The sequence below is a fragment of the Dendroctonus ponderosae genome, unplaced genomic scaffold (genome assembly GCF_020466585.1).
Source record: "Dendroctonus ponderosae isolate FM_Combo_2020 unplaced genomic scaffold, Dpon_F_20191213v2 Dpon_F_20191213_5, whole genome shotgun sequence".
Classification (NCBI taxonomy): Eukaryota; Metazoa; Arthropoda; class Insecta; order Coleoptera; family Curculionidae; genus Dendroctonus; species Dendroctonus ponderosae.
Genome location: NW_026018715.1, coordinates 11,550,248 through 11,576,712, shown reverse-complemented (window position 1 = coordinate 11,576,712; position 26,465 = coordinate 11,550,248). Strand labels below are relative to the sequence as shown.

Genomic DNA, 26,465 nt, shown 5'->3' with positions numbered 1-26,465 from the left:
GGAATGTCGCTCCCTCCGCTCAGTGTTCCGTTCCCGCCATCGCCCTTTCTCGTCGTCCATTTGCCTCGCGAATTTCGTCGCCGATAACACAAAATAGCCACGTGCTTCCATCAAAATCTCCATCATTTTGCATCAGTGCCGCCCAAAACTCTCCACAAATGCCGGCCATCTCGTGGGAAAACCATTTGCGCAACAGGTGAGCTTGAAACAACTGCTAAATGCCAGGCTTCTAGATCTATTCCATGATGGATCGGTGTCGTCTATAACCTCTCTCTGTACACGCTCTTGATGCAAGCTTGTGTTCCGTCTAATGTTGCATGTGTGTTTGCTTTTGTGACTAGATCGAACACTCGCTTGTAACACGAGACCTTTCTTCTGCTGCTGCTGATTTTCTGTCGTTTCCTGCTGCATTCCGGAGAACTGGGCGCATCCACCAGGTCATGGTATTCAACAGGTTGAAGCCGGAGCAATCTCCATCATTGTTCTTTGGTGATCTAGTTGTATGAGTCCTTTATACGTCATAAAGCTGGTTCAGCAAAGCACAATGTATTTGACTATTCAACGAGGGATTTTTCGTCGCCTGGTGATCAGGCAAGTATATGCGAAAATGCCCCTATTAGTCGCCTAATCCTAACGGTTTCTGCAGGGGACCGTTATGGGGAATGCTTTCAATTTTTTTTCTATATTGCTTTGATAACAGGAACCTGGAGCAGCCAGTGAAGGTGCAAACAGAAGAAGGGATTCTGGCTTGAAGGAACTTCTGGTGTGATATGTCGTTTTTGTATCGTATCACAGCCAGTAGTTACCTACGATATGGAATCCCGATCACAACTTTTCTGCTTTAACCGCTTCTTCTATCGCTGATCATTGCTCTGCTCGCTTCATTTTATTTACTGCTCTACTTCAACCATTCTCTCTAGTTCTTTCACAACCATTTTTTCCTTCTCCCTGCTATCTATTTTGCATTATTACTCCTTATTTGGGCTCCTATGTGTCCTAACTGTTGGTGTTTTTGATTTGGTCACAATTTACTACCATCAATCTTAAACACTTCCCTATTTCTTTTTTCCTATGTCCAAGAAATTCCAATTTCTGGTGTATGCGACCATCTATACTATTTCTCTGTATTTGCCACATTTTGTGCAATTTTGGGAAGACTGGAAGGTAGCGATTAACCTTCGCTTAGGAATGTTACCTGAATATTTGGTCAATCTCCTCGTTCATACACTTCAGTACTATTTTAGGTATTGAATCTGCATATGCTTGAAGGAAGATTAGGAAATATGTTCCGGCATGCATGATGGAMTGTTCCGCGAAAAATCTTCCTCTTTGCTCTACCAAGTCCATAAGTCCAAACTTATTGCTAATTGAATTAAACAGTGTAATTTTGTCCATATTTGAAAACTAGCAACTTGAAAATTTMATTTCAACAGTCTCRAAACCTTTWAAATTTCATTTAAATCGCCCCAAATCGTGATTTTGCAAACGTGCAAAGTTGACRGYWTTCMAGGGTCTTTTTTAAAAACTCATAACTTTTAAATAAAAGCAAGCAACAACTTGAAATTTTTGGAGYCTAGAAAGCATCTCAAACCGAAAGCTGCGCGATTTCAATTGTAATTAATTTCATCGGGCCAAATCCGGATTTTTGATAATTTTTCCAAATTCTKGTTCAAAAACTACGGTTTTCAGCTGGCTACATAGCATCTGCTTTAAAATTCTCTAACTTTGAAAAYAAAACCAGCACTAGGTTGAAATTTGTAGAGTCTATAGAACACTCTTGAACCTGAAAGCCTTGATAATTTGTTTCAAATCGCACCGAATCGTGATTTTTGCCAAAGGTGCATATCGACGATTTTTCAGGAGCTGCAGGATCTTCTAAAAATTCATRACTTTTAAACAAATACAACCAGCATTTTRAAATTTYCACAGTCTATAGAAAGCATCTCAAACTGAARGCTGTGAGAATTTCATTTCAATCGCGGCAAATCCTGATTTTTGTCAATTTTTGCTAATTCTGACCCAAAACGACGGTTTCCACGCATCTACAAGGTCTGGTTGAAAAATTCGTAACTTTTGAACAAAACCTAGCACTAAGTTGAAAATTTCAGAATCTATAGAACACATTTCAGTCCGAAAACCCAATTAATTTTATTCTAATCGCACAAAACTATTTTTTTCGCCAAAGTTGCAAACGGAGGTATAAAATCAACGATTTTGCAAGGAGCTGCAGAGCCTTTTATAAAAATTCATAACTTTTAAGCCAAAGCAAGCAGCAACTTGAAATTTGTTGAGTCTATAGAAAGCATCTCAAACTGAAAGCTGTGAGAATTTCATTTAAATCGCGGCAAATCCTGATTTTTGTAATTTATTGCCAATTCTGACGCAAAACGACGGTTTCCACGCATCTACAAGGTCTGATTGAAAAATTCATAACTTTTGAACAAAACATAGTACTAAGTTGAACATTTCCGAATCAATAAAACACATTTCAGTCTGAAAACCCTATTAATTTTATTCTAATCGCACGAAATTGTTATTTTTGCCAAAGTCGCAACTGAAGGTATAACGATGAATAATGAACGATTTTGCAAGGAGCTGCAGGGCCTTTTATAAAAATTCATAACTTTTAAACGAAACCGAGCACTAAGTTGAAATTTTTATAGTCTTTGGACCACATTTTACTGTGAAAACCCTACTCATTTGATTGGAATCGCATTGGATAGTGATTTTTACCGACGTTGCAAATGTAGGTTTAAAATTGACGATTTTTCAAGAGCTGCAGGGTCTTTTAAAAAAATTCATAACTTTTGAACCAAAGTAAGAAGCAGCTTGAAATTTTTACGGTATGTAGAAGGCATCCAAAACTGACAGCTGTGAGTATTTGATTTAAATCGATTTTTTGAAAATATCTATTTTCATATAGCTTTTTGTTAATGCAATTTTATACCAAATGTAACTGGTAACATCCACAGCACAATTTTGATTGTTACGCCGTCATGAGTTGTACTGATTTTTTTAATTCTTCAAATTTTTAATTTGTTTTCCAAATTCAAGCAACCATGTTTCAAGTCTTTTAAATTACAAATTTAACACCAATTTGACATGAAAACCAGTGTAGTTAAGTTGTGTTTAGTCGGTAATTTTATGTATTCGATTAATTTTAAATTATCGAAAAATTCGTATTTTCGGCTATTCGACTATTTCGCAACAGAGGAACAGCAATGAATTCACTTTTAATTTCAGTTTTAACGATAGTAAATATTAGACATTCCATTTTTGTCTTTTTCAAGTTTCGGTGTGCAAGACTTAAGTAAGCAACGCATTGACTATATGTATATTAATAATTCCTCGCTACTTAATGGACTTTAAGCATAAATCGAATGTAGAATAATTTGCATGTCTAGCATCTAAAATAAAGATACTTATTAGGTGTGCTGTATGTAATGATTTCCTGGCTTTTACCCGACTTAATAAATATGAACTAAATGAATTAGTTGTTTGAGATTTTACCCACAAAACCCCTTTCCAAATGCAAAATATGCGTAAATTTAGCGAGGTTATAAGGGAGCTGTGCATTGGCCGGAAAGATCACCGGATTTGCCATCTTTTGACTTTTATTAATGGGTTTAATCATTGAATTAAAACGCTTAAAGTTTTCAAGTGAAGAGATGCTTTTGGACTTACAAGTGGTCCACGTAATTCGGATATTGGCACATAGCCAAGATCTGACCCCCCTCGACCGGTTATTTTTCCGAATTAAAACTCAGAGACTCGCCAATCATTTTCCGGAGTCAGTAGCTTACGTAACTCGGTCTTACAAGTGCCCCTAGATCCGAAGCTGGATCGACTTTCATCCAACATTGCCAGATATAGTTGATAACAGGTAAAGTATCTGCACCAAATACACCTACAATGTTGAGTGTCGGCACCGCAAAAATTGTGTGTTTACGTTATTTTCTATTTTAGATCTTTTTCATTTCGTCATCCTTGAACTGCCTGTTAACGCATTATTTTTGGCGGTTGTTCCAGTTTAATTCCAAATAATCCTACATCTGCTTAGATATTTGCGATTGATTTCGTTCAACTTTACGCTTCTAACGACTGGCATTTGCTTAACTATTAACAATGAAAAAACTCATGAAAATTTAGGAAAAAAACCATCTTCCCCCTGATTCAGAGCCACTAATACTAATAATGTCAACGCTAATTAATGCTCTGGAACACTTTACTGGCACAAATACTGAAGTCTTAAGCATACTGTAAATAGTCACATGAAAATGACCTTTGGCACTATTTTCTGTTTTTATGCGGCCTACATTGATCAGCAATCATCGGTAAAGCCTTAACAACATTCAAACACTAACAGGAAAATGTGTCGAAACTGGAACATAGACAAGTAGGTTTCAGCACTCCTTTACCCGCTTTCCTGAAGTAGTTTTCTAATTTTAGAGGAACGCATCATGTTTGAATACAGATTTGTTGGTTGCTGTTTTATTAATAAATGCAACATTTTCGTTCGTTTAGATCAAATAAAAATCATGCTAGAATTAAGGAGTTATGTATTAGCAGCTCCTTTGATAGTTAAATAATTAAACAATGAACGTACTGTTGGATATTCGCCTTTATTTCTTCGATTTCCTTTAGAAGAGAACGTACATGCGACGTTAATTAAGCAACGGTGCACAATCAGCATTTGTAGATGAATTGACTGAAAACCATTAAGGAATTAGGCAAAATCTGTTGAAATCTTGTCCTAAATTGCAAATTGCGAAAACTGCAGTACAGAGGCAAATCAATTGAAATAAACCCGCACTTATGTACGCAAATCTAAATTAACTGAGGCAAACAGCAACAAACCCAAGTAAACCCAAACAAACCTACACGAACTCAACACTTTCGGGAGTATTTTAGGTGAGACTGCTAAAGATTTCCTTTTTCTTCCCTAATTTTTTTTGCGGCAGTATTTGGAAACAAAATTCTAAAGACTTGAACATACATCGGTTTAGAATACAAGGAGTCATAACTTCGAGGCATTGGGATCTCGTAAACCGTAAGAGATACGAAGTCGGTTAAATAAGAGCAAAGTTGCGCATTTTGGGGCTCAATTAAATGATGTATTAAAAGTTCGAAAATTCCGACTACATACTTCCAGAAATATTCGGAAAATACCCAAATTTGTTGAAATAATTTTAATTTTTTATGAACCTATAACTTAGAAAACTAAGCTTTAAAACTCAATCAAACTCAGACAAAGATCAACAAAGCCAAACAAAATTAGACAAACGTAACAAACAAAAAAAAGTAGTATCTTGAAAACCTGTTTGAATTAAATGTTATTCAATGCTGGATGTTATAATATTTTCCGAACTTTTTCGTTATTTTCTGAAGCCAAAGACGCCTTTCGCATTTCCTTAACACTTTCGGAAGTATTTCAGGTGAAAGTTCTAAAGATTTCGACTCAACATCAGTCTGCCGGTAGTTTCGTTAACCTACGCACTTTTCCGTTAGAAGCATCGTCTTCATAATACAGTAACAATAACATAGATCTAAATTAACAGGCAAACGCAGACAAACATCAACAAACCCAAGAAAACTCAAAACAAATTAGACTAAAACGAACACAAATGTTTTGCTAGATGTTAATATTTCCTCAACTTCTTCTTTAATTTCTGATGCAAAATAATTCTCGCATTTCTAAACACTTTCGGGGGTGTTTTAGGTGAAACTCCAAAGATTTGAACATCAATCTGCCTATAGTTTCGTTAGTTTGAGCACTTTTCTATCAGAAGCATCATCTTCAAAATACAGGATGTTACAAAAATTGAGATCCCATTAACTGCAGTATCAACTCAAAAAGTTCCGCGTTTTTATGCTGAACAAAACGGTGTTTAAAAGTTCGACAATCTTGACTACCTACTTATACAAAAATAAAAATAAATTTTACTCAAACGATTTTTACCTTTTTCTGAGCTTGTAAATGATAACTGCGATATTGCGAAAAAGCGGTTAATGTTGGAAAATTGCATCCGTAGAAATCGGTTCAGAAAAAAACAAAAATCTCTTAAACAGATTTGGGTTTTCTTCGAATATTTCTGGAAGTCGCCGGAATTTTGAAGCACCATTTTGTTAAGCCACAAAATGGGAAACTTTGCTCTAATTTAACCTACTTTGTATCTTTTACGGATTTTACGAAATTCCACTGCTAACACACTAATTTTTTAAACGCATCTTCAGCTATTTTTTGTGTTCCTCCTATTGTAATTTCCTCCAGACCTAACTGTCCCTAGCAAAACCGTCTCCATCAAACACTAAGAGTGAAAAATCGATTTTCTTCATTAAATTCATTTAAATAGTTGGCCATCATGTTATCACCGGGCGAAATTGAAGATCCCCAAATAACCAGCGAACAATTATTGTCGCTCAAAAGCGACATCCGCATCATCGACATGCTAGAAGAGCTGGCGCACAAGCACTGCCCGTCCCAATTCCAAGATATCGAGGCCGGAGGAAAAGTCTCCAAGTCCAACGAAAAAGCCCTCGCCTTTAGAGATGAGGGCAGGAAAATGCTGCGGCAGAAAAACTACATAAAAGCCCTGCTGGCCTTCACTCAGAGCGTGTCGAATGCCGAAGACCAGTCGGAAATGTTGGGGCTGGCCTACGCTGGTCGAGCTGAGGTGTTGTTTGAACGAGGCTATTTCACTGAATGTATACAGGTAGTTATTGACACAGTAGATCAGTCCAGGTACATAAATGAGGCTGTTTATAGGACATAGAGCGCGCGATGCAGAACAATTACCCTACAGACTTGCAGGCCAAGTTGTTGGAGAAAAAAACTCTAGCAGAGGATCAGAAGCCGACTCAGCCCCCTAGGAGATATCACGACGACATACCAACTCTGCCCCATCCGAACCCCAAAATTCCGTGTGCTTCCCAGCAGGTTGATATCCAGAAGGATCAGTTTGGGGGGAAGCACATAGTCGCCAACACTAACATTGAAGCTGGGGAAATCATCGCAGTAGAAAAGCCATATGTGGTAGCAATAGGAACCAAACCTTCCCAGCGATATTTGCATTGTCACGAATGTCTGGAACTTTGCTATAATCTCATACCGTGCCCCAACTGTAGAACCACCCTGTACTGCAGCGACAAATGCAAAAATACTGCAAGGGATTCATACCATTACAACGAGTGCGATTTATGCCAGTTCGACTTCAATGAACTATTGAGTGTAAAAACCGTCCTCAAGGGCTTGAAGCAGTTGATCGATGGAAGCGAAAATGGCCAGTTTGATGGCGCCGTTTACAAATCAGATCGGTAAGTCATCTGGATAACGCCAAATTTGTTCACACCACACAATCCAACTTTTTAATCCAGATACGAAGAAATCCAGGAACTACAAACGAACAAGGAAAAACGATCGGTGCGCGATCTCTTCGAGGCAGCAAATGAAGCCTGCATTATCGACCATTTCCTGGCCAAATACTCCGACTTTTTCTCCAAAACTCAAATCTCGAGCGAACGCCTCAAGGAGCTGCTGTTCCACCACTACTTCAACACCACCCTCAATAAAATTTCGGTGGAAAAGACCAAGAAAAACTCCATAGACACCGAGTTCCATGAAGTGGCCGAGGCGATTTATGCCTTTTCCAGCCTGCTGAACCATCATTGTTATGGAAACGTTACTCCGGTCTTCTATGGAGGGACTCTAGTACTGAAAGCTGCTAGAAATATCAAAAGTGGAGAATCTTGCACTCTAACATACCGGTAACGAATCGCAACAGCTCAATTGAACTGACTTTCCACGTTTTAAGATTTTGGGAATTTTGCAGGAATTTCAATTTTGCTGAATACCCCAAACTGGTGCGAAGCCACCAGCTATGGAAGCTCTACCAGTTCACTTGCACCTGTGAGGCTTGTGAGAACAACTGGCCGATCTTCGAATGCCTCAATTCGGGCGACGTGGAAAAATATCAAAAATTGGTGGAGCAGATCAAAACGGCATTGAGTCCAGCCAGTCTGGATGTGGGCGGAATCCTCAAAATCCTACTGAAGAAAGTTAAGGAATTTTCGGCGTCGGAACCCACCAAGGTTGACGTGAATGTTAAAAGAATCTTCTGCGATTTGTTGAAGTTTAATGGAAATAAAATTGTTGATTTCTAGACAGGGTTTTTTAAAATCCTTTTGGAGAAGGTATTTGCAAATCAAGGTGTTATTGTTAAAAATGTCAAAGGAGAGACATTCGCATGAACTAAAGTGTTAAAGTTTGTAATTTTTATTGGACGGGAACCGAAATTATGCTCATAAAATGCCTGGTAAAGTCACGCGAGTTCAGCTAGAAAAAAAGAAAAAAATGGTGTTTTTTAGAATACAGTTTCGACTTGGAAAGAAGCCAGTACTTTAAAAATCGTTCCAGTTTGCTGAAATCGAAAGAATCTCCTAAATTATCTGACGCAAAGGTTAGTGCTTCTGCCACCAAACTGAATCGAAAAAATGCSCATRAAAAGTTAAATTCGAGAACCGGCATTTTTCAGTAGCATATTTYTGTACTTAATTCCCAKCGTTTGGCAAAGGATTTWAAAAACTTTTTGCAAGTTTGSTTCGAGAAAATTCAAATATACGCAATTATCCAGCAAACTACACTTTGTCGTGAGCGATTTTCAWTTAAGATRATTTTTCAATCCCAGACTCTCTGGGCAGTCACAGTCTGAGTTAATGGCTAAAATATAGCCGAAACTTTGGCTATATTTTAGCCATTAACTAACAGTGGTTTTTCCCAAACTGTTGACCAAAAATTTYAYCTTTCAGGTAACATCTTAAGCTTTCAATAKATTTAGCAAAGCAATAGCAGCAAAAKTAGCTCAGARAAAARGAGACCAGAATGAGGYTGAAACTTTTTTATAACAGAATGAGGTTTATAAAAATTGAAATCGTGCGAAAAACTTCCAAATCATTTTCTTATGTTTCCATMGAWATTTGGATTAGAAGSAGTGTTTAAATGGGAATAAGAGTTTTGGCAAAAATGCGATTTTSAGAAAACTGGCTTCAAYTACACTTAGAATTYTCCATAGTTATCTGGATAAGCTGAAACCTTTTCTGTTTYTCTGTAGAAATCTGTAGAMCTTTTTTGCGACACTGAATAAACAACAGAAACAACAACTTCAAAGTGTTGGAAGAATTACCTAAAGGTTTTCTTAATTTTTTTTTCAAAGAACAACTGTGCAAGTAAKAAATTTTAAACTAACCATATTTACCTTTAAGCTGTAAGTTTCRTCACATCAAATCAWCTTCAAAACTCACTTTGAGACTCCAAATAGACTCTATAGAGAGGCAAGCGCCAGTCTAAAGCTGTCAATTCGAAAAATCGCGTTTYCTATGCCAAAATTACACCACCGGCCGGTAAAATGCAAGAAAACCTTGAAAGAAATATTTCTTTTTGCRAAAAACCACAACTTTCCACAGAAAGCTGGAAAAACTGTGCGATTTCAAAATTCGCKGAGCTCATCGCARAATGTTTTCTATCCGCCATTAAACAATCGACTGATTTGACCGAATTTTTTCGACATCAGTTCATGTAATCTGCTTAAAATCACCTCAAAAATACGCATCTTACAGATGAATCTTTCATTCCCTTTTTATTAGAAAAACTTAGGAGACACTCTCTCCCAGGTAGTATTTGAACAATGCGAAGATGCTCTAAAAGAAGGCTTTGGACTGAAGAATCCCTTGCAAGGTCCTGGTGATATCCTCTGGATATCACCCAGCGACTTGCTGATAGGAAAAATCGCCTTAAAACCGCCTTTTACTCCAAAATGCCTGCAGGCTTTAACGCACAAAGGGATTCTAGGTTGCACCTGGTTAATACTCATCGAACTCCTTTTGCGTAATAGTGATAAATCTTGCAGAAATTGGCCAGGAGTTAGAAAGGAAATTCAGGCAAGAAATGGAGCTGGACAAGCAAAAAGCTCTGGAAAAGTACAAATCTGAGCTTCTCACAGTCGTGGAGGACCGCATGAAATCCGAAGTAAAAGACGTGGAAATTAGAGAGCGTCTGGCGTGCCAAATGGAAAAGGAACGGCAGTCTCAAGAGTTCGAAATTCTCCTCAAAGACGAATTAGGTTTGAACCTCTTCCTCCAAACGGTGCCTCTCTATTTTTAAGCGACTTTAGACAAACTAGAGGCAAACATTCGCGAACAATACGAGCAAATCATCGCCAATCACGAGAGCTACTTGAAATCCAAATGGGAGGACGCCCTGGAGATGGAAGTGCAGAAAACCGTGCAATCAATGACCAAAATGTACCTGGCCCAACTGGATGACCAGGAACGAAGACTAACGGAAATATTCAAGCTAGAGTTGAAGTAAAATGCGCAATCATTCACCATGGGGCGACTTTTCACTGAAATCATTTGCTAGGAAAAAGGAACTTCTCAGAGAATTTGACGCCCAACTCTCCACCCATAAAACCAACGAGTCGCTGCGCCAGCTGAAACACAACCTGGAGTGCACAAACTTAGTGAATATGATGTACGTGATTTGCACCGAGCGCCAGAAATGTTGCGACCAAAAGGAGGAGCTGGAGAAGCATTACAAAGCTGAAATCAGCAAGCTGGAGGAGACGATTAGACAACGGGAGCAGCTGCTGGAAACGGTTGCCACTGAAAAAGACCGGCAGCTAGTGGAGGTTTCCATCAGGGAAACTTGCTTGAAGGAGGTGATTAAACAGTTCCAGAAGTTCATTAACTTTGCGCTCCGCTCAGCGCCTGCCCAAGCGGAGTTTCTGCTGTCGGTCGAGAAGATGATGGTGTTCGAACTTACCAACAAAGTCACTCAGTCTAGTAAGCTTTAAATTCCTCTAGAAGTCCGCAGGAGTTTAGCAAACAAAATTTCAGAAATCAAATCGCCTAAAGAAGCCCCCGGCATTATTCCCTGGATGGAAGTGGGCAAACCCAAGTCCATCTCCCGAGTGTTATCCACACTGGAAATCCACGACAATCACGAATGCTTTCGCGAGCTAAATCCTCCAGTTAAATCAGAATTAGGTCCTTTAGTTTCCGGTGAAAAATCTGGAATGTCCTCAAAGTTTCCCTGAGTTTTTGTAGATGAAAACGACACACTTCCGGCAATATACTTCAAAAACAAGACGTACGTTCGAGAAGACTTTCGCGACATGCTGGCAGGTGGAGTGTCGCTTTCCCCCAGCAATGAACTGTGGAACAGAGATGTGGAGATTCTGGTGGAAAATTGGCGACACCAAGCGGAAGGAGCGCCGGAAATGTTGGAAGAAACCCCCAAGTCTGACAGCGTCGAATATTTAACTCCAACCGAGAGTTTCGATAAGGAGTCGATAATGGTAAAAGTGGTGGAGATGAAGGACAAATCATCGGAGCGACTGGACGAGAATATGATTCTTCAGTCTGAACGGTATTTTAGAGTCCAATGGACCACAACAAATCAATTTTCGCAATCCTATCATCATCTTAGGCGTAGGTCAAATAAATCGACCGTGCAATTCGTGGCAGAAGGAGCAGTGACTAAAAGCACCAGAACGTCGATGGAATCGAGGAAACTGAGCATTAAAAGCTCCTTGAAGCCTCATCAGTTTTCCTGTGTAAACGACATCGACATCCAGCCAGTAATACCTACATGCAAATCTGGCTGAAAAAACCGACTGTTTTAACAAAAAATCTTACTTAGCTGATGTCCGCCTCCAACCTGCTGGCAGCGCGTGACTCTCTGGACCTGCTTTTGGAGAAGAGGCAAAAAAGCACATCTGCGGCCAATTTCCAAGAAAAACCTCAACCAAAACCTGCTCGCATGCAGGACAAACCTCACTCTCCACTCTCATTAAGTAGGCAGGCTATTTTGTGTCTACATTAGCCTGCTAATGTTTTTCCATTGAAGCTCCTAAGCCTCCCAGCGGCAAAAACCTGGCAGTGACCACAAAGGACTCAATAATAATGCGATTGCCTGAGATAGCAAAAATGCAATCTTCCAGCAACTTTGAAGCCTCCCCGCGTGATTCTCTGGAGATTGCAAGACATGCCTTGGAAGACAGGCCTTATGAAGTGAACCCGACTCCTTCCAAGCTGGTAACTGCTAGAAATTCGGTGGAAATCCTCAAGGAGTCGTTGCAAAAACTGAAAATTCCTTCACTGATTTGCCAGAGGAAGGAAGTGAAAAAATCCGACAAACTTCCAACGTCTACAGGGTTTTTTGGTAGCCACCCAACAAGCCAAACAAAAGTAAAAAAATTAGACTAACCACGATTTTAGGAACGTGCTGTACTCGATGTAAACGCATGGAAGGGATGCTTGAGATTTCGGAAAATGAGCCGACCCGCACTAGGCGATCCTCCAAAGTGGATTCACTCCACGACGATGAACGTTCAGTGAAAATCTCCCGCATCCAGATAATCAATCTGGATGACCATGCACCGACGCCCTCCACAGTTTCTTTTAATAACGAGCCGATGTTTTTCAAGGAACGCTTTTCAGGGGACCGCATCAAGACTGTAGACGCCAAAAGCACCATGACGCCTTTAAGCCAAAGGAGTAGAAGTGAGTAGGGAGATTTATAAAAAAAAGCTCCCAGCAATGATAATTCAATGGAATCAGGGAAGATGGTTAGAAGAGTATCAAAGCGCCCAACAAATCGATGCAAGATTGTGGGAGAAATGCAGTCGAAGGCAGGCGATCAAACCACTGAAGAATTCACTGCACAACGGATTCACTCCTTAATTAGACTCATTGGAGATCAACCGCAGTTGTTGCAGTTGTTTACTTCTGGAGTAAGATGAGTGTGTAACAATTGTCAATATATCCTCATAACAGTTTAAAGGAGTTGGGGGAGCTGGGATAAGTTGCAGTTCTGGAGAAACACACTAGTAAAAATAAATTAAACTTTATGAAAAAATAACACAAATCCATTGGGAACCGAATCACTGACTACTACTACTGCTCTGATCTTGAGAGCCTTTGTACACAATTTCCAGAGCGGTTGTAATCGTTCTTACATCGCCCTCAATGGCTTTCGCCCAATTTTCAACGTCTCCTAGCTCTTTAAGAGCACTGCTGAAGGACTCGACCAAGGTGAGCCACTGTTGCGTTTGCTTGGAGAAAGCCAAGGCGCTAGTGTGAAGCTGTTTCGCCTCAGCGTCCAACTTCTTCTGATTTAAGTAGGCCTGAGCCACTCTGGAAATCACCAACTTTATGTACCTCGCTACGCTCTATTTGTTTTCAGTAGTTTTGCATTTAGTGCTTGTATTAGCAATTGATGCTCAAAGGATTACTACTTTGGTAGAGTGAATATTTTTACATTTTACTTGTTTTTCGGAAAACCTACAGAGTAATTGGGGGTACTTTGGCAGCTGGGCAACGTTGTAAACATGTTTGGTAGCAGATTCTATGGAAGGGACTAAGTATTGCAGAGAAAACGAGTAAGAGTTAATTACACATTTTAAGACAGATTATCTGCACAAAAATATATGGAAGTAAATACAGGTTTCAAGATGGTGGTTCGAAATCGGTTCTGGGGGTGCCTGAGGTTGACACACATCTGAAAATCGGTATTTATTTAAATCAGGGAACAAATTATTAAAACACTGCTTCCAAGCTAATCTAGTGAAACGATTAATTTGGAGAAAAGCTGCAAAAAATGTGAAAAAATGCCAAAGGAAGGCCAAACTCTTCACATTCAATCAATCGCGCCTCATAGTAATTTCGATGGATCATCATTATAATTTGACAACTTTGCTCTTTTGTAATAACAGCTAATGTAGAGGTTTTTGAAACATTTTCAACTTTATTACATCCATCGAGCCTCCATCTCGGTGGATAGATCAAATGGCCATTAAGTTGCAAATCTCTAGGACTTTGTTACTTCTGGTTCCTTTGAACTTACCCTACATTTAAGTGATCGACTAAAGCCTGGGTCATGTCGCTGGCAGCCGCACAAGCCTCCTTTCGTTTGCTTTCTGGAAATATCAACAATTTGTTTATAACAATCGCACATTTTTACAGATCGAATAAATGTTAAATGTTAGTACTGTTATAACGCACCTTGAATTTCCTTTTTTACACTTTGTTTTGCATGATGCTCTTTTACCATTGATGAGAGCATTTTTATCAATGTAACTCTTCCCTTGTTCAAGTATTGTTTTGTGTGTTAATAAATAAAGAAAAAATCTTATTATTGTTTATATTATTATGCCATTTGACAGAAATGACAATTTATACACGAGAAACAGAGAACACGTCTGAAAGCGAGAGAAATGAGAGAAAGGTTATCTAATTTTTCCAAAGTAGCATAGGTTCTAATAATAAGAATACATTTTTTTAAATCAAATCTGAAAATTCAGAATTTTTTCTTATTTCTACTCTTGAATTTTAGCTCTTAACTTCAATAAAAAAATATTCTAAGTATTTTACTTCAACACATTGCCCTGCTAGAGACAGATAGAAGAATCCCAAGTTCTCTAGAATCGGTGGTAAAGAAGAAGAGCACGCATTACAACCATTACACCACCGTAAAATATTTATTGTTTTGATTAATTTTAATTACATTTAATTGTTTGTTAATTCAAGCTTGTTTTTCTTCTACTTTGTTTAGATGCATTTTTCTTAGTGTTGAACGTCGATAGAGGCAATCAAGCAGCCCCTAGGTAAGGCTTTACACATTGATTAATTAATTCCAAGTTTAGCAAGAATTTCTAAACATTTATGGGGCTTTAGTGGCTGGAGTAATTGTTTTATTAACGTCAGAGGTTTTTATATGAAATATTGTTCTTCAAAATATCACAAACTTGCATAAAATCAACAATATAGAGAAATGATTATGAATAATTCAACTTTTGCTACAAGCGATATAATTTTTACTTTAACTAGTTTTTACTCGGCTCAGAAAATCATGCCTCTATTTCTGTATGTACTGGAGGGCTGTGAAAGTTCAAAACTAAAAAAAAGAAGGTTTATCTATTTGTGTTTCTGAATCATTTTTTATAAATTCAATCTGTCTTTCTCGCCTTTTTAAGATTTGAGTTCAAGTGATTTCTGGTGCATTTAGCATATGCAAAACATTTGAATAAATAAAACTCAAACTTTGAGGCAATTTGAAAGTGGTTGAACAGTTTTATTAGATTTTCAAATGGAACACCCAGTCAGGAGCGGATCCAGCTTTAAATTCAGGGGAGGGTTATGTAGAAAAAATACAGTCTTCTGTTGTCTATGAAATTAGAAAGTGGCGTAAGATTATTGCAAAATTTCATGTTTTCCGTCCCGTTTTGCATGTTTCTCTGAAGCAAAATGAGCAAGAACGCTCGTTTTTACATAATTCCAAAGAGAACTAAATGGCCTTTTTAGAAAGTGAACCATCGATAAGGAAATGTTGCAGTTTTCTCAAAAAATGCTTGAATTCAAGAAGTTTTAGATTTGCGTGGTTTTTTTTGAGTTGCAAAATCCACTTGAACATGACGCTGGTTTTTTCGAAGTTTTTCAAGAACCATTCGAGCCACAGAATTCGTTTTGGCATCGTTGGATAGAGAATTGAAAAGTCGATTCAGTCGTCCACAAATGTCTCCAAAAATTTCCGTTTTTTTCGGTGACTGAAATTGACTATTGAAATCTATTAATAAGTAACCAGGCTGTACCTACTCGATAATTTTCCCCTGTTAATTCACAAACGATAGACTTTAATAAATCGCCATTAGTTACACAGTTGCAAATCTGAGAATGTATAAAAAATTACATTTTTTGACTATAAATATAACTTATGCAATAATTATTTTTTTGGCGTGAAAAGCTCCGGTTGGCAAAAAAGAAATTTCAAGACCTTTGAAATGGAACCTCACTTAAACCAAATCGCAAACCCTGCGATTGAAATACGCAAATTGCCTCCAAGCATTATCAGAGAGCTGGCCTTAATCCTAGACTATGCCGACTCTTGGAAACGGCTAATGGCCATTATCCCCAAGAAACTCAGCTCCAACGGATACAAAAGCGACATATCCCCCACAAATTTGCCCAAATACAACTCGGAACATTTCAAGTAAGCTTAGCTTCAACTGGCCATCTTCAGCATCGTATATCTGGACGCTTCTTGTAGAATAATCGAGCTGGGAGGCATTCAGTATAAAAGGTCTTGCAGCGAAATTTTGTTTGATGAATGGGGCACTTCGGGCCGGCCGAGGGCTTCGCTGGGGCATTTGAAGTATCTTCTGGCCAAAGCCCAGTTGTTTCGAGCCGCGGATTATTTGGCGAAACTGTTAGGCGAGGATCCGCCAGTCAGACCAGCTAATGGGCCTGCTGCTGTTATACCCACAAGTTTGTCCGAGATCCAGCCCCATCTTGATACGTCTACTGCTGAGGTGGAAAAGCAGCTGGATGAGCTGAATTATCCTCAAATCGCCATACAGAAAATCAGGAAAAAATCCATTGAAGTCAAACATCTCGTTCCAGTAAGTTAGTGGGACTCACTGAAAATTTGGGAAGCAACCGTTGTTTTCAGGTAATTCCTGAAATAGTGGTAAGTGAAGTGAAGTCTAAACCAGATCCGCTGGAGCCTCCCCTAGTAGTGCCAAGGGCAAAGCCCCAATTCCCTCCGGCCCCTGAAGTCTCAGACATGATAAAGTTTTCCCTGGACAGTGTTAGCGATGATTCTTCTGAGCTCTCAGCAGTAGTGCCTGATTTATCTGCCCTTTTATCACACGGTAGTTGCACGTCCATCATCCCATCGCTTTAGCAAGTAGTTCTATTTTTATTCAGATCAATCAGAGGCGCCAGCCGCTGAAACGGAAAATGGCAATTCGGAGTTTATCCCAGTCTTCAGTAAACTGCTACTAGATCCTGATAAAACCCAGTCATCAGCTACAGAAGACGATCTGAATACATCAGACGAACCTTATGAAACTGATCTTATCCCGGCTCTGAGCATATTGAACAAGAGTTCAGTAAAAGAAGATTCCGAATTAATACCCGACTTCAATATGCTGATGTCCAGCAATGAGAGTTCCAAGTCCAGTTCATCGAATCCGAGTTCAGCAAAATGTTCTTCACCTTTACCAAACCTCTCCTTGAACACTCTGCTTCCTCACTTCACGTATGCCCAGCTGGAAGTGGCTACTGAAAATTTTTCCTCCGCTAAGGAAAGCGGTCGGTTTCTGGGCGCTGGAGCGTTTGGTTCAGTTTTTCTGGCTACCGGCTTGCTGGATAAGCCTGTAGCTGTGAAGAAAATTTTTCTGGAAAACGTCGAGATGGTAAGTGAGGGCGACCAGGTCACTAAACAATTCAAGAACGAGGTGGAAGTTTTGTACAAATATAAACATGACAATTTAGTGTCTTTACTGGGATATTCGTGTGATGGCTGTACATACTGCTTGATTTACGAATATGTGCCTGGAGGTTCGCTTTTCGATGCCCTGCAGGTAAATTGTCAGGTTCCTCAAACAATCCAGTCGAATAATGGTGAAATTTTAATAGAAACATCCAGGAACGCTGTTGTGGAAGCAACGGGTAAAAATTGCTTTGGGAACAGCCAGGGCTGTAGCCTACTTGCATACGGCGTTCTCCACACCTTTGATACATAGAGACATCAAGTCGGCAAATATTCTTTTGGATGGCGACAATAATGCCAAAGTATGTGCTCTATGGGGTTTACAGGAATTGTTGCAAATGCAGTAATTTTTTACAGCTGTGCGACTTTGGCATAGTAAAGCTGCTGCCTGGGCAGTTAACAGCTGTAGAAACTTCGCCTTGCGGCACCTCAGCTTATATGTCGCCAGAATATCATAGGGGCGACATCTCAATCAAGCTGGATACTTTTAGTTTCGGCGTTGTTCTTTTAGAGCTGTTGACTTCGCTTGCGCCTCTCGACTACAACCGGCAAGGAGCTGATTTGGTAATCAGTCGCCGAGCTCGTCTACTCGATTTACAAGTGTTTTCTGCACAACAGGTAACTTATGTGGAAGACCAATGCGAGCAGTCCATCGCTCCGATTCTCGATAAGTCCATTGGAACATGGGAGGAAAACGAGATCAATTTTGCCGAAGAGCTTTACCTGGTCACACTCAGGTGCTTGGAGGATAAAAAGAAAAGGCCTGTGATGGCCGATGTGGTGACAACGTTGGAAACTATACAGGAAAAACTCATCTAGTTGGTTATCAAAACTGGAGTTTTTTCCAGGAATTTGCCTTCATTGGGAGCACTATTTTGCCTTACGTGCACCAGCTTTTTGTGCATGATATAAGCGGGTTTGAACCAATTAGGTTCTGTGATAGAAATGAAGTTATTATATACATATAAGACATAGTATATCTATTTTTTATATATTGACTCACAAGTATGTATGCTGCAATTTGTCTACGCCTGCAAATTTACGTAATTTTCTGCTTTGTGATATCTTATGTATTATTTTATTTTAAATATTAAAAGAATTAACTTTCACTGAGAAAAATCCCAAAGAGCCCCAATTATTTCACTAGCCCTACTCACCCCCATGTATTTGCCTGTTTATTAGATATTTTTAAGGATGAACTGTACTTAAGAAGGAACAAAAATCGAGTCAAATGCCTTTTTTTGTAAAAGGTGGCCCCAAAATCCCAAGATCTTGGCAAAAAGGCAAATCGAGTTAGGGCTAAAATCGTATCGCGAAAGTTGCATATTTTCACTTATAGCTGGGAAACCGTTGAAACTATCGCAAAAATAATTAAGGCCTTTTTGATAAACAGTTTTTTGCGCTATATTTTACTACTAGACTTCGTGAGATATTTTCACAGTTAGAAGCAAAAATGTTAAATTTTTAGTGCATACGAAGTTATATCTCAAACAGCTGTAGAGAAGCAGAGTCCTAAAAACCACTTAGATAGAACGTTTTTAAGTTAGTTTCTTCTTAGAGGCTTTATCAAGGATTCTTAACCCCTAAGAGATAGGCACAAAAAAGTTTCCACAGTTATGATATCCTATTTAGCCAACTTTCCATGATATTCTATTTCGCAGCTAAGCATAAGGAAATATCTAATTATGCTTACGAGGTACATAATGTTCTTTAGTTTCACAGATAGCATGTAAACTCATCAGCATTAATTCAGTATATATTCTCACAAACCTGTAATAACGAACAGTTGTATCTTGAAGCTGAAATCCATATCAATCGAAATAAAAATTGTTTTAAAAACTCCCTTTCCAAGCAAGTGATTTTAACTCCAGAACATGATCACACGCCTCTAGAAGAATGAAAAGACGAATGTTCTTTGAACTGATTTTTTTTTTATATTTATGACTTCGCTGGTAGTCGCCTCTAAATAAATCAGCTCATAAAAACAGCAAATTAGAAAAACTATGTAAAAAACGCGCACACATTCTTCAAGAAGCAATAAATTTAGATGATGATCACAAAATAGTTATTTTATTAAAATTAATACTGTTTTTCGAATTATTATTGTCTTCGTCAGCATATTATAAACCAACTTACTCGTTCCACAATTTTTTAAATTTACTTTGTTCTAAACAAATTGAACTATAAAAATCGTTTAATGGTCTAAATAGTTTACAACCACACACATTTTTAGTATAAAAGACAACAACTTTAAATAGTTTTAGCAGTAAGTAACCAATACCCGTTCGCTACTATAAGTTAGTTAGTACCTACCTAACTAATTCCCCAATCTAACTTCTACTAAAGTTTCTTTTGTCAAGTGCAGATACTCACTGTTGATGCACTCATGCAGGCTTAGACAAGCGTACATATAAAAATGGAGTTTGTGCTGAGGACCGTAAACAACCCACGACTAGGAAAAGAACAGTTCTTGCAGGTGAAACTGTTCCATTAGTATTATGTGATGTGCCAAATTGGCTCCAAATAGAAAAATAGAAAACACCCGAAAAGAAGACAATGTTGATTTCTCCTGTTTTGAGTTTAGTCTGTTACAAGTAAGTTTTCTCTGTTAAAACCTTCAGCTCCATATTGCCGTTTTCGTTCAGTCGATCGACTTTTGCCAAGGGTCTGGACTTCAATCCCTGCTCCACCAGGCGGGAAATTTGGCAGGCGTCTTTTCCCTTGGTCTCTGGAAGGTAAATCCTGGAAAAAGCCCAGAATAAAACGCCGATCCGCTCAAAATCGATCCGCTGCTTACTTTACAAAACAGAGCAGCACGATTACAACGAGGGCGAAAATTACAAAGGAAGAGGCACCCAAATGGGCTTCCATAATGGGAAAAGTCAATCCGACCACGAAGTTTCCAGCCCAGTTTGCCATGCTTCCCAAAGCCATCGCACTGGAACGGGGTCCGACTTCGAACAATTCCGAGCCAATAAAGTAGGGAATTGGTCCCAGTCCCAAACCGTAGGCTAATACATATCCCAGCACGCCTACGATGCATAAATAAGGCATCCAGTGGAAGGATTCCTGGAATTATCAGCTCAATTTAACACTTCGATCCAATGGAAAACGTGCGATTCTTACGATATACCCGATGGATATGCCCAAAGTTATCAGGAACAGATCGGACAAGACCAGGCTGATCAGAAGGATTGTGCGTCTTTTAAACCATAACATCGTCTGGACCGACATCATGGCCATGAAAATGTTGCAACAACCAGCCCCAATCGTAGCCAATTCGCTGCTTGAAGTGGACAGACCAGCTCGCTTGAATATTACCGAAGAGTAATAGAAAACCTGCAATAGTTTCATTGATAATTGCCTGAATCTACTGTTTCAATCATTTAAAGTTGACTGCAATTTTTCGGAAAATGGGTACTAAAATGAGTTCCGGTGTTCTAGAAGTAGATTTGATCGCTTCAAGAATAGCATGGTATTATTGAGAGCAAATTCGCTTCAAAATTGAGTCTGCATCAGGTTGTGATGCTGAGGAATCCAAAACGTTATTGAAATGGAAATGAGAAGTACATTTTATAGTTTGGATAAGCCTTTTTTTGGCCGCTTGTGAAGTTTAAAATTCTTGATAACAACTTTGCTTGATGATTTCGTTGTCCAAAAATAAGCAGTTTAACCAGCTACGAATTTCCGTTTGTAACTTTGTGCGCAAAATTTCCAGTAATGTAATTTCTACTTTTTTCACTAGGAATCATAATTCATTCCTGGGTTTAAGTCATTTATTGTCTCTATTTATCAATTAAAATACGTTTCGATGTATTTTTCCACCATCATCAGTTTTGAGGTGTAGCGTTGTTGCTGCTTTAAGCCTTGGCATGCATTTTGCCGAAATGTATTTTAATTGATAAATAGAGACAATAAATGACTGAAACCCAGGAATGAATTTTGATTTGGAATTGAAACACAGTCAGGAAAGTATATACAACTAAGAATAATTTTCGCGAAATCACTTGCAATGTGACCGTAGCTTTACTTACAGCATTAACTCCACTAAGTTGTTGTCCGGCTTGTAAAGCGCACACTAAAAGCAATGGAAGCAGAAGCGTCTTGGTTTGCAACACTTTTTTAATATTCCACGTATCACCCTGTCTGATATTCTCCTGATCTTCCAGCCGAAGAATTTCGACTTCGTCGCTCAGTGATTCTTCATTGGTGTTCCTGATTCTTTTCAATTCTGGAATTTGAGGTCTGGTTATCAGAAGAATACGACTTACTTGGGCTTACCTTTGACGGCCAAAGAAGGTTGCTTTTTAATCACAAAAAGATATTTAGGACTTTCCGGAAGCACCGGAATGACTAAGGCACATACGGCTTGGAGGATGGAGGATAAGCCTAAACAACTAGGCCAAGAGCTTTCGTTTCCTGGAAAAAATTATTAGGATCTTTGCAGATCTACACCCACTGTTCCCTACCTAGTATTTTATACATTGACAATATTTGCCCGATTAAAATCCCGAACGTTATACCAAAAGGGCAGAGAGCCCCGACGGCTCCTTTGAGCTTCGGAGGCGCCAGCTCCATTAAGTACATCGGCATGATGGTGGTGATTAATCCTAAGGCGACAAATAAATATTGGATTGAAAACGAAACTTCAATTCAGCACCTGCAGATAAGCCACCAAAAGTCCTGCCAACGAAAAGGAGTTCGAAGGAGTTGGCGCTTTTGGATATCCAGAACATTAGGCCGGAAATTACTCCCAGTGCCGAGGAAACTGCCAAGCCGCCCTTCCGCCCTATCCGGTCTGCCAGTAAAGACCCGGATAATGAGCCAATCGTTCCTCCAATCAGGAAAATTGAGACAATGGAAGACCACATGATGTCCAGTTGGCTGCTGGTTAAGGTGGAGTTGTACCGCGCGATGAGACTTTCATTGCAAAACTGCTTGATTACCTACAAACAACTAAACGGCGTAATGATCAGGCCATACCGTCTTCTAAAAAAATACTGACCCACCCGGGCGTGTTTATTACTCCGATGTTGTAACCCACAGGGGACGAAGAGCCCAAAACTGTAACTATTCCTGCCAATACTAGAAGCCTTGTCCATCCGGGCTGTTCAACCGAAATGTCCTTAAACAATACCCCCTTTTAATCATCTACGCTTTTAGGTTGCAGTGGCTACACCAAACAAACCTGCCTGTTCTTTAAGCCACACATCTTTTATTTCAGCCCATTTTTCCAGAAATAGTTAAGGAACAGAGTTGGAGCAGCGAAAAACGCGTTTTTTTCATTAGCAAACATTTTTATTTTATCACAAAGAGTAGTTACAAAAAGCGTGCAAGTTGCATCTTGTCGCATGACTAGATTACCAAGTTTTCCGGATAAGTGAAACTATAACCAAATGGGCATCATATAAAACGGGAATAGCCGAACCGAATGCGAATATCCACCAAAACCATCCACACTGCCAGCCATCAATAACAAAGAGGGTTGTTGTTAGGCAAGCCAAAGCATGGCCACAAATTGCTATAGATTAGTTAAGGAACATTTTATGTTAATCTAGTGAAGAAAAAAACTGTATTTTGGTCCAACGTTTCGGACCAAGAAAGCAGTGTTTTCTTTCCTAAACCGTTGGACGAAAACCATCCATTTTCGAAACCATAATCAGGGGTTTTCGGTCAAAGGTTTGCGAAAAAATACTGCATTTTAGCCCCATTAGCCTAAAATCTAGCCGCAACGTTGGTCTAAAAAAAGCAGTTTTTTTCATTAAACCGTTGACCAAACACCTTGTACACATGATGTTATGGAACAAAGCAAGCATTAATTTCCCAGGACAAATCACCTAGTGAAAGACGTGAGTGTTAGGAGTAAAAGGATACACAGTAAAGCAGACGTCGGGTTAAACATAGTAAAACCGCATATGAATGTAAGGAATTCGAGGCAGATCAACCCCACAGCCACACTCAGACCGACTTTGAGCCTGAAAAGGAAAAGGTACAACAACAATGAGGATGAAGAAGTTAGTAAAAAGCATGCGAATTTATTTCAGGGGGATCATTTAAGTACCGGTAATTGGCGTAATCAAACGCCGTTTCTAGAATTTTGTAGTCAGGACCAACGAGCTGAAAACACACTAATTCTTAACAGTTTTTGGATGCTTCAACTGAGAAACCTTCAAAGATTCAAACTTCATGGTTTCCTCCTAAACCACTATTTCTTTCGTTTTCATCGTTTCATTTAGTTTGATTTTTGACTCTGCTTAAAACGCTTTAAACATTTTATTTCAACATTTTCAACATTTTAAACGGTAAACACGTTTATTTTCTGAGGGTTTAGGATTTTTCCAGTTGTTAAAACAGTGTTTTTTGATGTTCGCTGCTTTAAGAGTTTTCAATTGTATAATTTTTTCCTTGCCTGAAACTGATGACTTCAATGCATTTTAAACGTATGGTTTTGAGAGCGATTTTGATGATAAGATTTACATTTTCTTCTACAATTACGGAAATTTAGGTTTAAAAATATCTTTGAAAAGGTTGGTGCCGAAGCCAATTTGTATCATTCACATCTTCGATTTTCGGTTCTTACTTAATTCAAGAAGAGAGAAATGCATTTACTAGACCGTAGAACGCTGGAAAATAATTTGGTTGTTAGGAATCAAGGATGAATTGAATTAAGATCGGAGATTTCTGAAATTAAGTAGATTTGTGCGGTTTTTTTAATTGTTTTTTCGTTAAAATGGCTGGAAATCTCTGGGTTTTTAAGTCAATTAACAGGCAAATTTCTATTCATTTGATTCTTGATTAAAATGCTTTATTGTTTACGCTTCGGGTTTTAAACCATCATGAGGTAAAATTTACTGGCAAATATTTGTGATTATTCTTTGAAATATTTAACATTTTACAACTGAGTTATTCCTGCTACTGTTGCGATGATTTGATCTGAAATTTTGAAATATTTAGATTATGATTTTAAAATTGTCCTGTGAACGTTGATAAATTGTTTTTAAGGATCGAAGTTGAATTGAACTTCATGACACTTAAATGAAGTTTCGTCTTGTTGGTAGGAACATCTTTTTTGTGGTGCCTTTTTCATGGTTTCTTTGTTAAAATTTCCCGAGATCTCTGGATTTTTGAGTCAATTAACCATCACATTTCTATTCAATTTGCGCACGTTTCGAATTTTAAGCCATCATCAGATCAGTAAACAAGTGTATGTTGCATGTTTTGAATTTAACAACTTCAACTCGAGACAATGTGGGTAAGACTGATTATGTCTAGGACTAGTTGTAACAAGTAACAGCTTGAATGTGTTGAAGTTGAAGACAATCAACTGAGTGCAAGCTTTTGAGTAGTTTTGAACTGATTAAATGCTATCGTTTAGGCACACGGCAACTGATTAATATCAGCATATCTCAATATTGGCACTCCATTCATTAGATATGTTATAACAGGATCTTTAAGTATCTAAATAGACTGTTTAAGACAAGGAACTTACTCGGTAAGGTGATGGGTGGGGTTTGATTCGATTCGGCTGCCCATCGAACAGGACTTGAGACTCTCCTCGTTGTTCCATAATGAACACACACAAATCGAAAAATGGGCAATCAAAATCAAAAATCTAGCAGGAACCAAGTCAGAATGTTTGGACATGATTCATAGCGGAGACATTCTTTAAAAAAATTAATCATACGATTAGGAATGATGGTTGAATCACTAATCTCCCAGATAAGTAGCGAATTATGCTCTAGGCCAAATTATAAATGAATGAATTGGGGTTTTAATAGTAAAACATAAGCGTAAATAAAGTCAAAGCATGACATTTGACAATGACAAATTTGAGGAAGAAAAGTGCACAAAATGGAGAACTCCACGTGGTTGGAAAGCTTTTTTTCTCAAAATGGTGGAACTTTCGGTTTGAGCAGGTTTGTGCTTGAATGAAGAGAGGGCGGCAGCCGCTTAACCACATGAACTCGATTTTGAACTCTTTTAATTTGAATATATGTATAAAATTCAATCAGAGTCGGTAAGCTGAAGAATCCTTAGATTGGATGTCTTTGCAAAAAACCAAAACCTCCCCAAACCTCGAAATAATTGGCAAATTCCGGAACGTTTTTAGAATCCATTTGGAAAAATCGGGTTTATCGCCACAGTTAATAAAAAACGCAATGCGTTTCCTCGTGGCTCCAAGGAACAGAAAACGAACTGCTTCTACAGGGTGATTCAAAATTGGCGTCATTCCTTTTAAGGGGTAATAGGGRCTCACTTGGACGGTACGAGAAAAATATTGAAAWTTTTTTTTCGATAATTTCTTGAAGATATTAACAGTTGAAAATCGAATTTCAACTTTGCTATWAAACATTATTTTGAAAGTGTTCCATGTTTAATTGGAAGCATATTGGGATACTTAAGCCTTCAACAAGAAAAATTACGATCTTTGCTTCAAATTACGAAAATTTAATACTGTTATAAAAAAATAAAATACTGTTATTCGCTTGGTGTCCAAAATGGACAAAATTAATACTCCAAATGTATGCCAAGGCTTAAAGCAGCAACAACGCTACACATGTAAGTAAAAATATTTCTCTTCCCAAATTTGATTGTCCTGACTAATCACCTGTTAGGCCTAATTAATTTTAGAATGTTTTAAAGTGTTGCAATTGTGATGTATTTTAATGTGTGATATGATGAGGCTGTTGACGAACTGTGATTGTTTTTTCAATTAATAAAATTTTTTTTTAGCTATCTGTTATTTTACAAAAACTGATGATGGTATAAAAATACACCGAAACGTATTTTAATTGATAAATAAAGACAATAAATGAAACCCAGGAATTAATCAATAATATAAGTGTTTGATATTCAAATTTTGCTTTCTGGTTCAAAACTACTCGAATTTCCTCACTAACGTTGTTACGACTGAATCGACTTTTCAATTCTCTATCCAACGATGCCAAAACCAATTCCGTGGCTCGAATAGTTCTTGAGAAACCTCGAAAAAAGCAGCGTCATGTTTAAGTGGATTTTGCAACTGAAAAAAAAACCACGCAAACCTAAAACTTCTTGAATTCAAGCATTTTTTGAGAAAACTGCCAACATTTCCTTATCGATGGTTCATTTTCTAAAAAGGCCATTTATTTCTCTCTAG

At 38.4% G+C, this 26,465-nt stretch overlaps 5 protein-coding genes across 5 annotated transcripts; 3 read left to right on the top strand and 2 right to left on the bottom strand.

Annotated features, from left to right (window-relative positions):
* The first annotated feature begins 3,755 nt into the window (after positions 1–3,755).
* On the top strand, positions 3,756–8,161 carry LOC109545557 (SET and MYND domain-containing protein 4). Its single transcript, XM_019916321.2, has 5 exons — positions 3,756–3,883; positions 6,354–6,713; positions 6,767–7,314; positions 7,375–7,764; positions 7,830–8,161. Exons 2-5 carry the CDS (start codon positions 6,363–6,365, stop codon positions 8,158–8,160), a joined length of 1,620 nt encoding a protein of 539 aa, XP_019771880.1. The 5' UTR covers positions 3,756–3,883; positions 6,354–6,362; the 3' UTR covers position 8,161.
* A 58-nt stretch (positions 8,162–8,219) lies between these two features.
* LOC109545555 lies at positions 8,220–12,833 on the top strand. Its single transcript, XM_019916320.2, has 13 exons — positions 8,220–8,312; positions 8,365–8,456; positions 9,640–9,844; positions 9,903–10,115; positions 10,167–10,359; positions 10,415–10,836; positions 10,891–11,040; positions 11,101–11,422; positions 11,483–11,633; positions 11,696–11,849; positions 11,903–12,217; positions 12,274–12,558; positions 12,616–12,833. Exons 1-13 carry the CDS (start codon positions 8,306–8,308, stop codon positions 12,795–12,797), a joined length of 2,691 nt encoding a protein of 896 aa, XP_019771879.1. The 5' UTR covers positions 8,220–8,305; the 3' UTR covers positions 12,798–12,833.
* Positions 12,834–12,885: 52 nt separating this feature from the next.
* Positions 12,886–14,233, bottom strand: LOC109545558 (biogenesis of lysosome-related organelles complex 1 subunit 1). Its single transcript, XM_019916322.2, has 3 exons — positions 14,059–14,233; positions 13,901–13,973; positions 12,886–13,191 (listed from the first exon to the last, which is right to left on the bottom strand). Exons 1-3 carry the CDS (start codon positions 14,117–14,119, stop codon positions 12,939–12,941), a joined length of 387 nt encoding a protein of 128 aa, XP_019771881.1. The 5' UTR covers positions 14,120–14,233; the 3' UTR covers positions 12,886–12,938.
* A 238-nt stretch (positions 14,234–14,471) lies between these two features.
* Positions 14,472–19,167, top strand: LOC109545504 (probable receptor-like protein kinase At5g18500). The gene is made up of 8 exons (XM_048666349.1): positions 14,472–14,660; positions 15,797–16,042; positions 16,100–16,451; positions 16,502–16,703; positions 16,759–17,417; positions 17,473–17,628; positions 17,684–17,890; positions 17,945–19,167. Exons 2-8 carry the CDS (start codon positions 15,834–15,836, stop codon positions 18,143–18,145), a joined length of 1,986 nt encoding a protein of 661 aa, XP_048522306.1. The 5' UTR covers positions 14,472–14,660; positions 15,797–15,833; the 3' UTR covers positions 18,146–19,167.
* A 338-nt stretch (positions 19,168–19,505) lies between these two features.
* On the bottom strand, positions 19,506–25,183 carry LOC109545505 (solute carrier family 2, facilitated glucose transporter member 5; the record flags this gene model as incomplete). The annotated part of the gene is given in 9 exon segments (XM_019916251.2): positions 19,506–20,068; positions 20,124–20,395; positions 20,453–20,665; positions 21,361–21,557; positions 21,608–21,745; positions 21,796–21,936; positions 21,987–22,272; positions 22,332–22,451; positions 24,816–25,183. Coding segments are annotated over 9 exon segments (1,599 nt in total). The 3' UTR covers positions 19,506–19,914.
* Between the last annotated feature and the right edge of the window lie 1,282 nt (positions 25,184–26,465).

What these genes read in the sequence shown, in the direction of transcription:
- LOC109545557 (XM_019916321.2), top strand. Translation starts at nt 6,363, where the DNA reads ATGTTATCACCGGGCGAAATTGAAGATCCCCAAATAACCAGCGAACAA. An exon ending in ATTTCACTGAATGTATACAG is followed by an intron (nt 6,714 to 6,766) that starts GTAGTTATTGAC and finishes GGCTGTTTATAG; the next exon opens with GACATAGAGCGCGCGATGCA. An exon ending in GCCGTTTACAAATCAGATCG is followed by an intron (nt 7,315 to 7,374) that starts GTAAGTCATCTG and finishes TTTTTAATCCAG; the next exon opens with ATACGAAGAAATCCAGGAAC.
- LOC109545555 (XM_019916320.2), top strand. An exon ending in TCTCCTCAAAGACGAATTAG is followed by an intron (nt 10,116 to 10,166) that starts GTTTGAACCTCT and finishes AAGCGACTTTAG; the next exon opens with ACAAACTAGAGGCAAACATT. An exon ending in AACGTCTACAGGGTTTTTTG is followed by an intron (nt 12,218 to 12,273) that starts GTAGCCACCCAA and finishes CCACGATTTTAG; the next exon opens with GAACGTGCTGTACTCGATGT.
- LOC109545504 (XM_048666349.1), top strand. Translation starts at nt 15,834, where the DNA reads ATGGAACCTCACTTAAACCAAATCGCAAACCCTGCGATTGAAATACGC. An exon ending in ATGGCGACAATAATGCCAAA is followed by an intron (nt 17,629 to 17,683) that starts GTATGTGCTCTA and finishes AATTTTTTACAG; the next exon opens with CTGTGCGACTTTGGCATAGT. An exon ending in ACCGGCAAGGAGCTGATTTG is followed by an intron (nt 17,891 to 17,944) that starts GTAATCAGTCGC and finishes TCTGCACAACAG; the next exon opens with GTAACTTATGTGGAAGACCA.
- LOC109545558 (XM_019916322.2), bottom strand. Translation starts at nt 14,119, where the DNA reads ATGCTCTCATCAATGGTAAAAGAGCATCATGCAAAACAAAGTGTAAAA. An exon ending in TGTAAAAAAGGAAATTCAAG is followed by an intron (nt 13,974 to 14,058) that starts GTGCGTTATAAC and finishes TGATATTTCCAG; the next exon opens with AAAGCAAACGAAAGGAGGCT. An exon ending in GTCGATCACTTAAATGTAGG is followed by an intron (nt 13,192 to 13,900) that starts GTAAGTTCAAAG and finishes GGTGATTTCCAG; the next exon opens with AGTGGCTCAGGCCTACTTAA.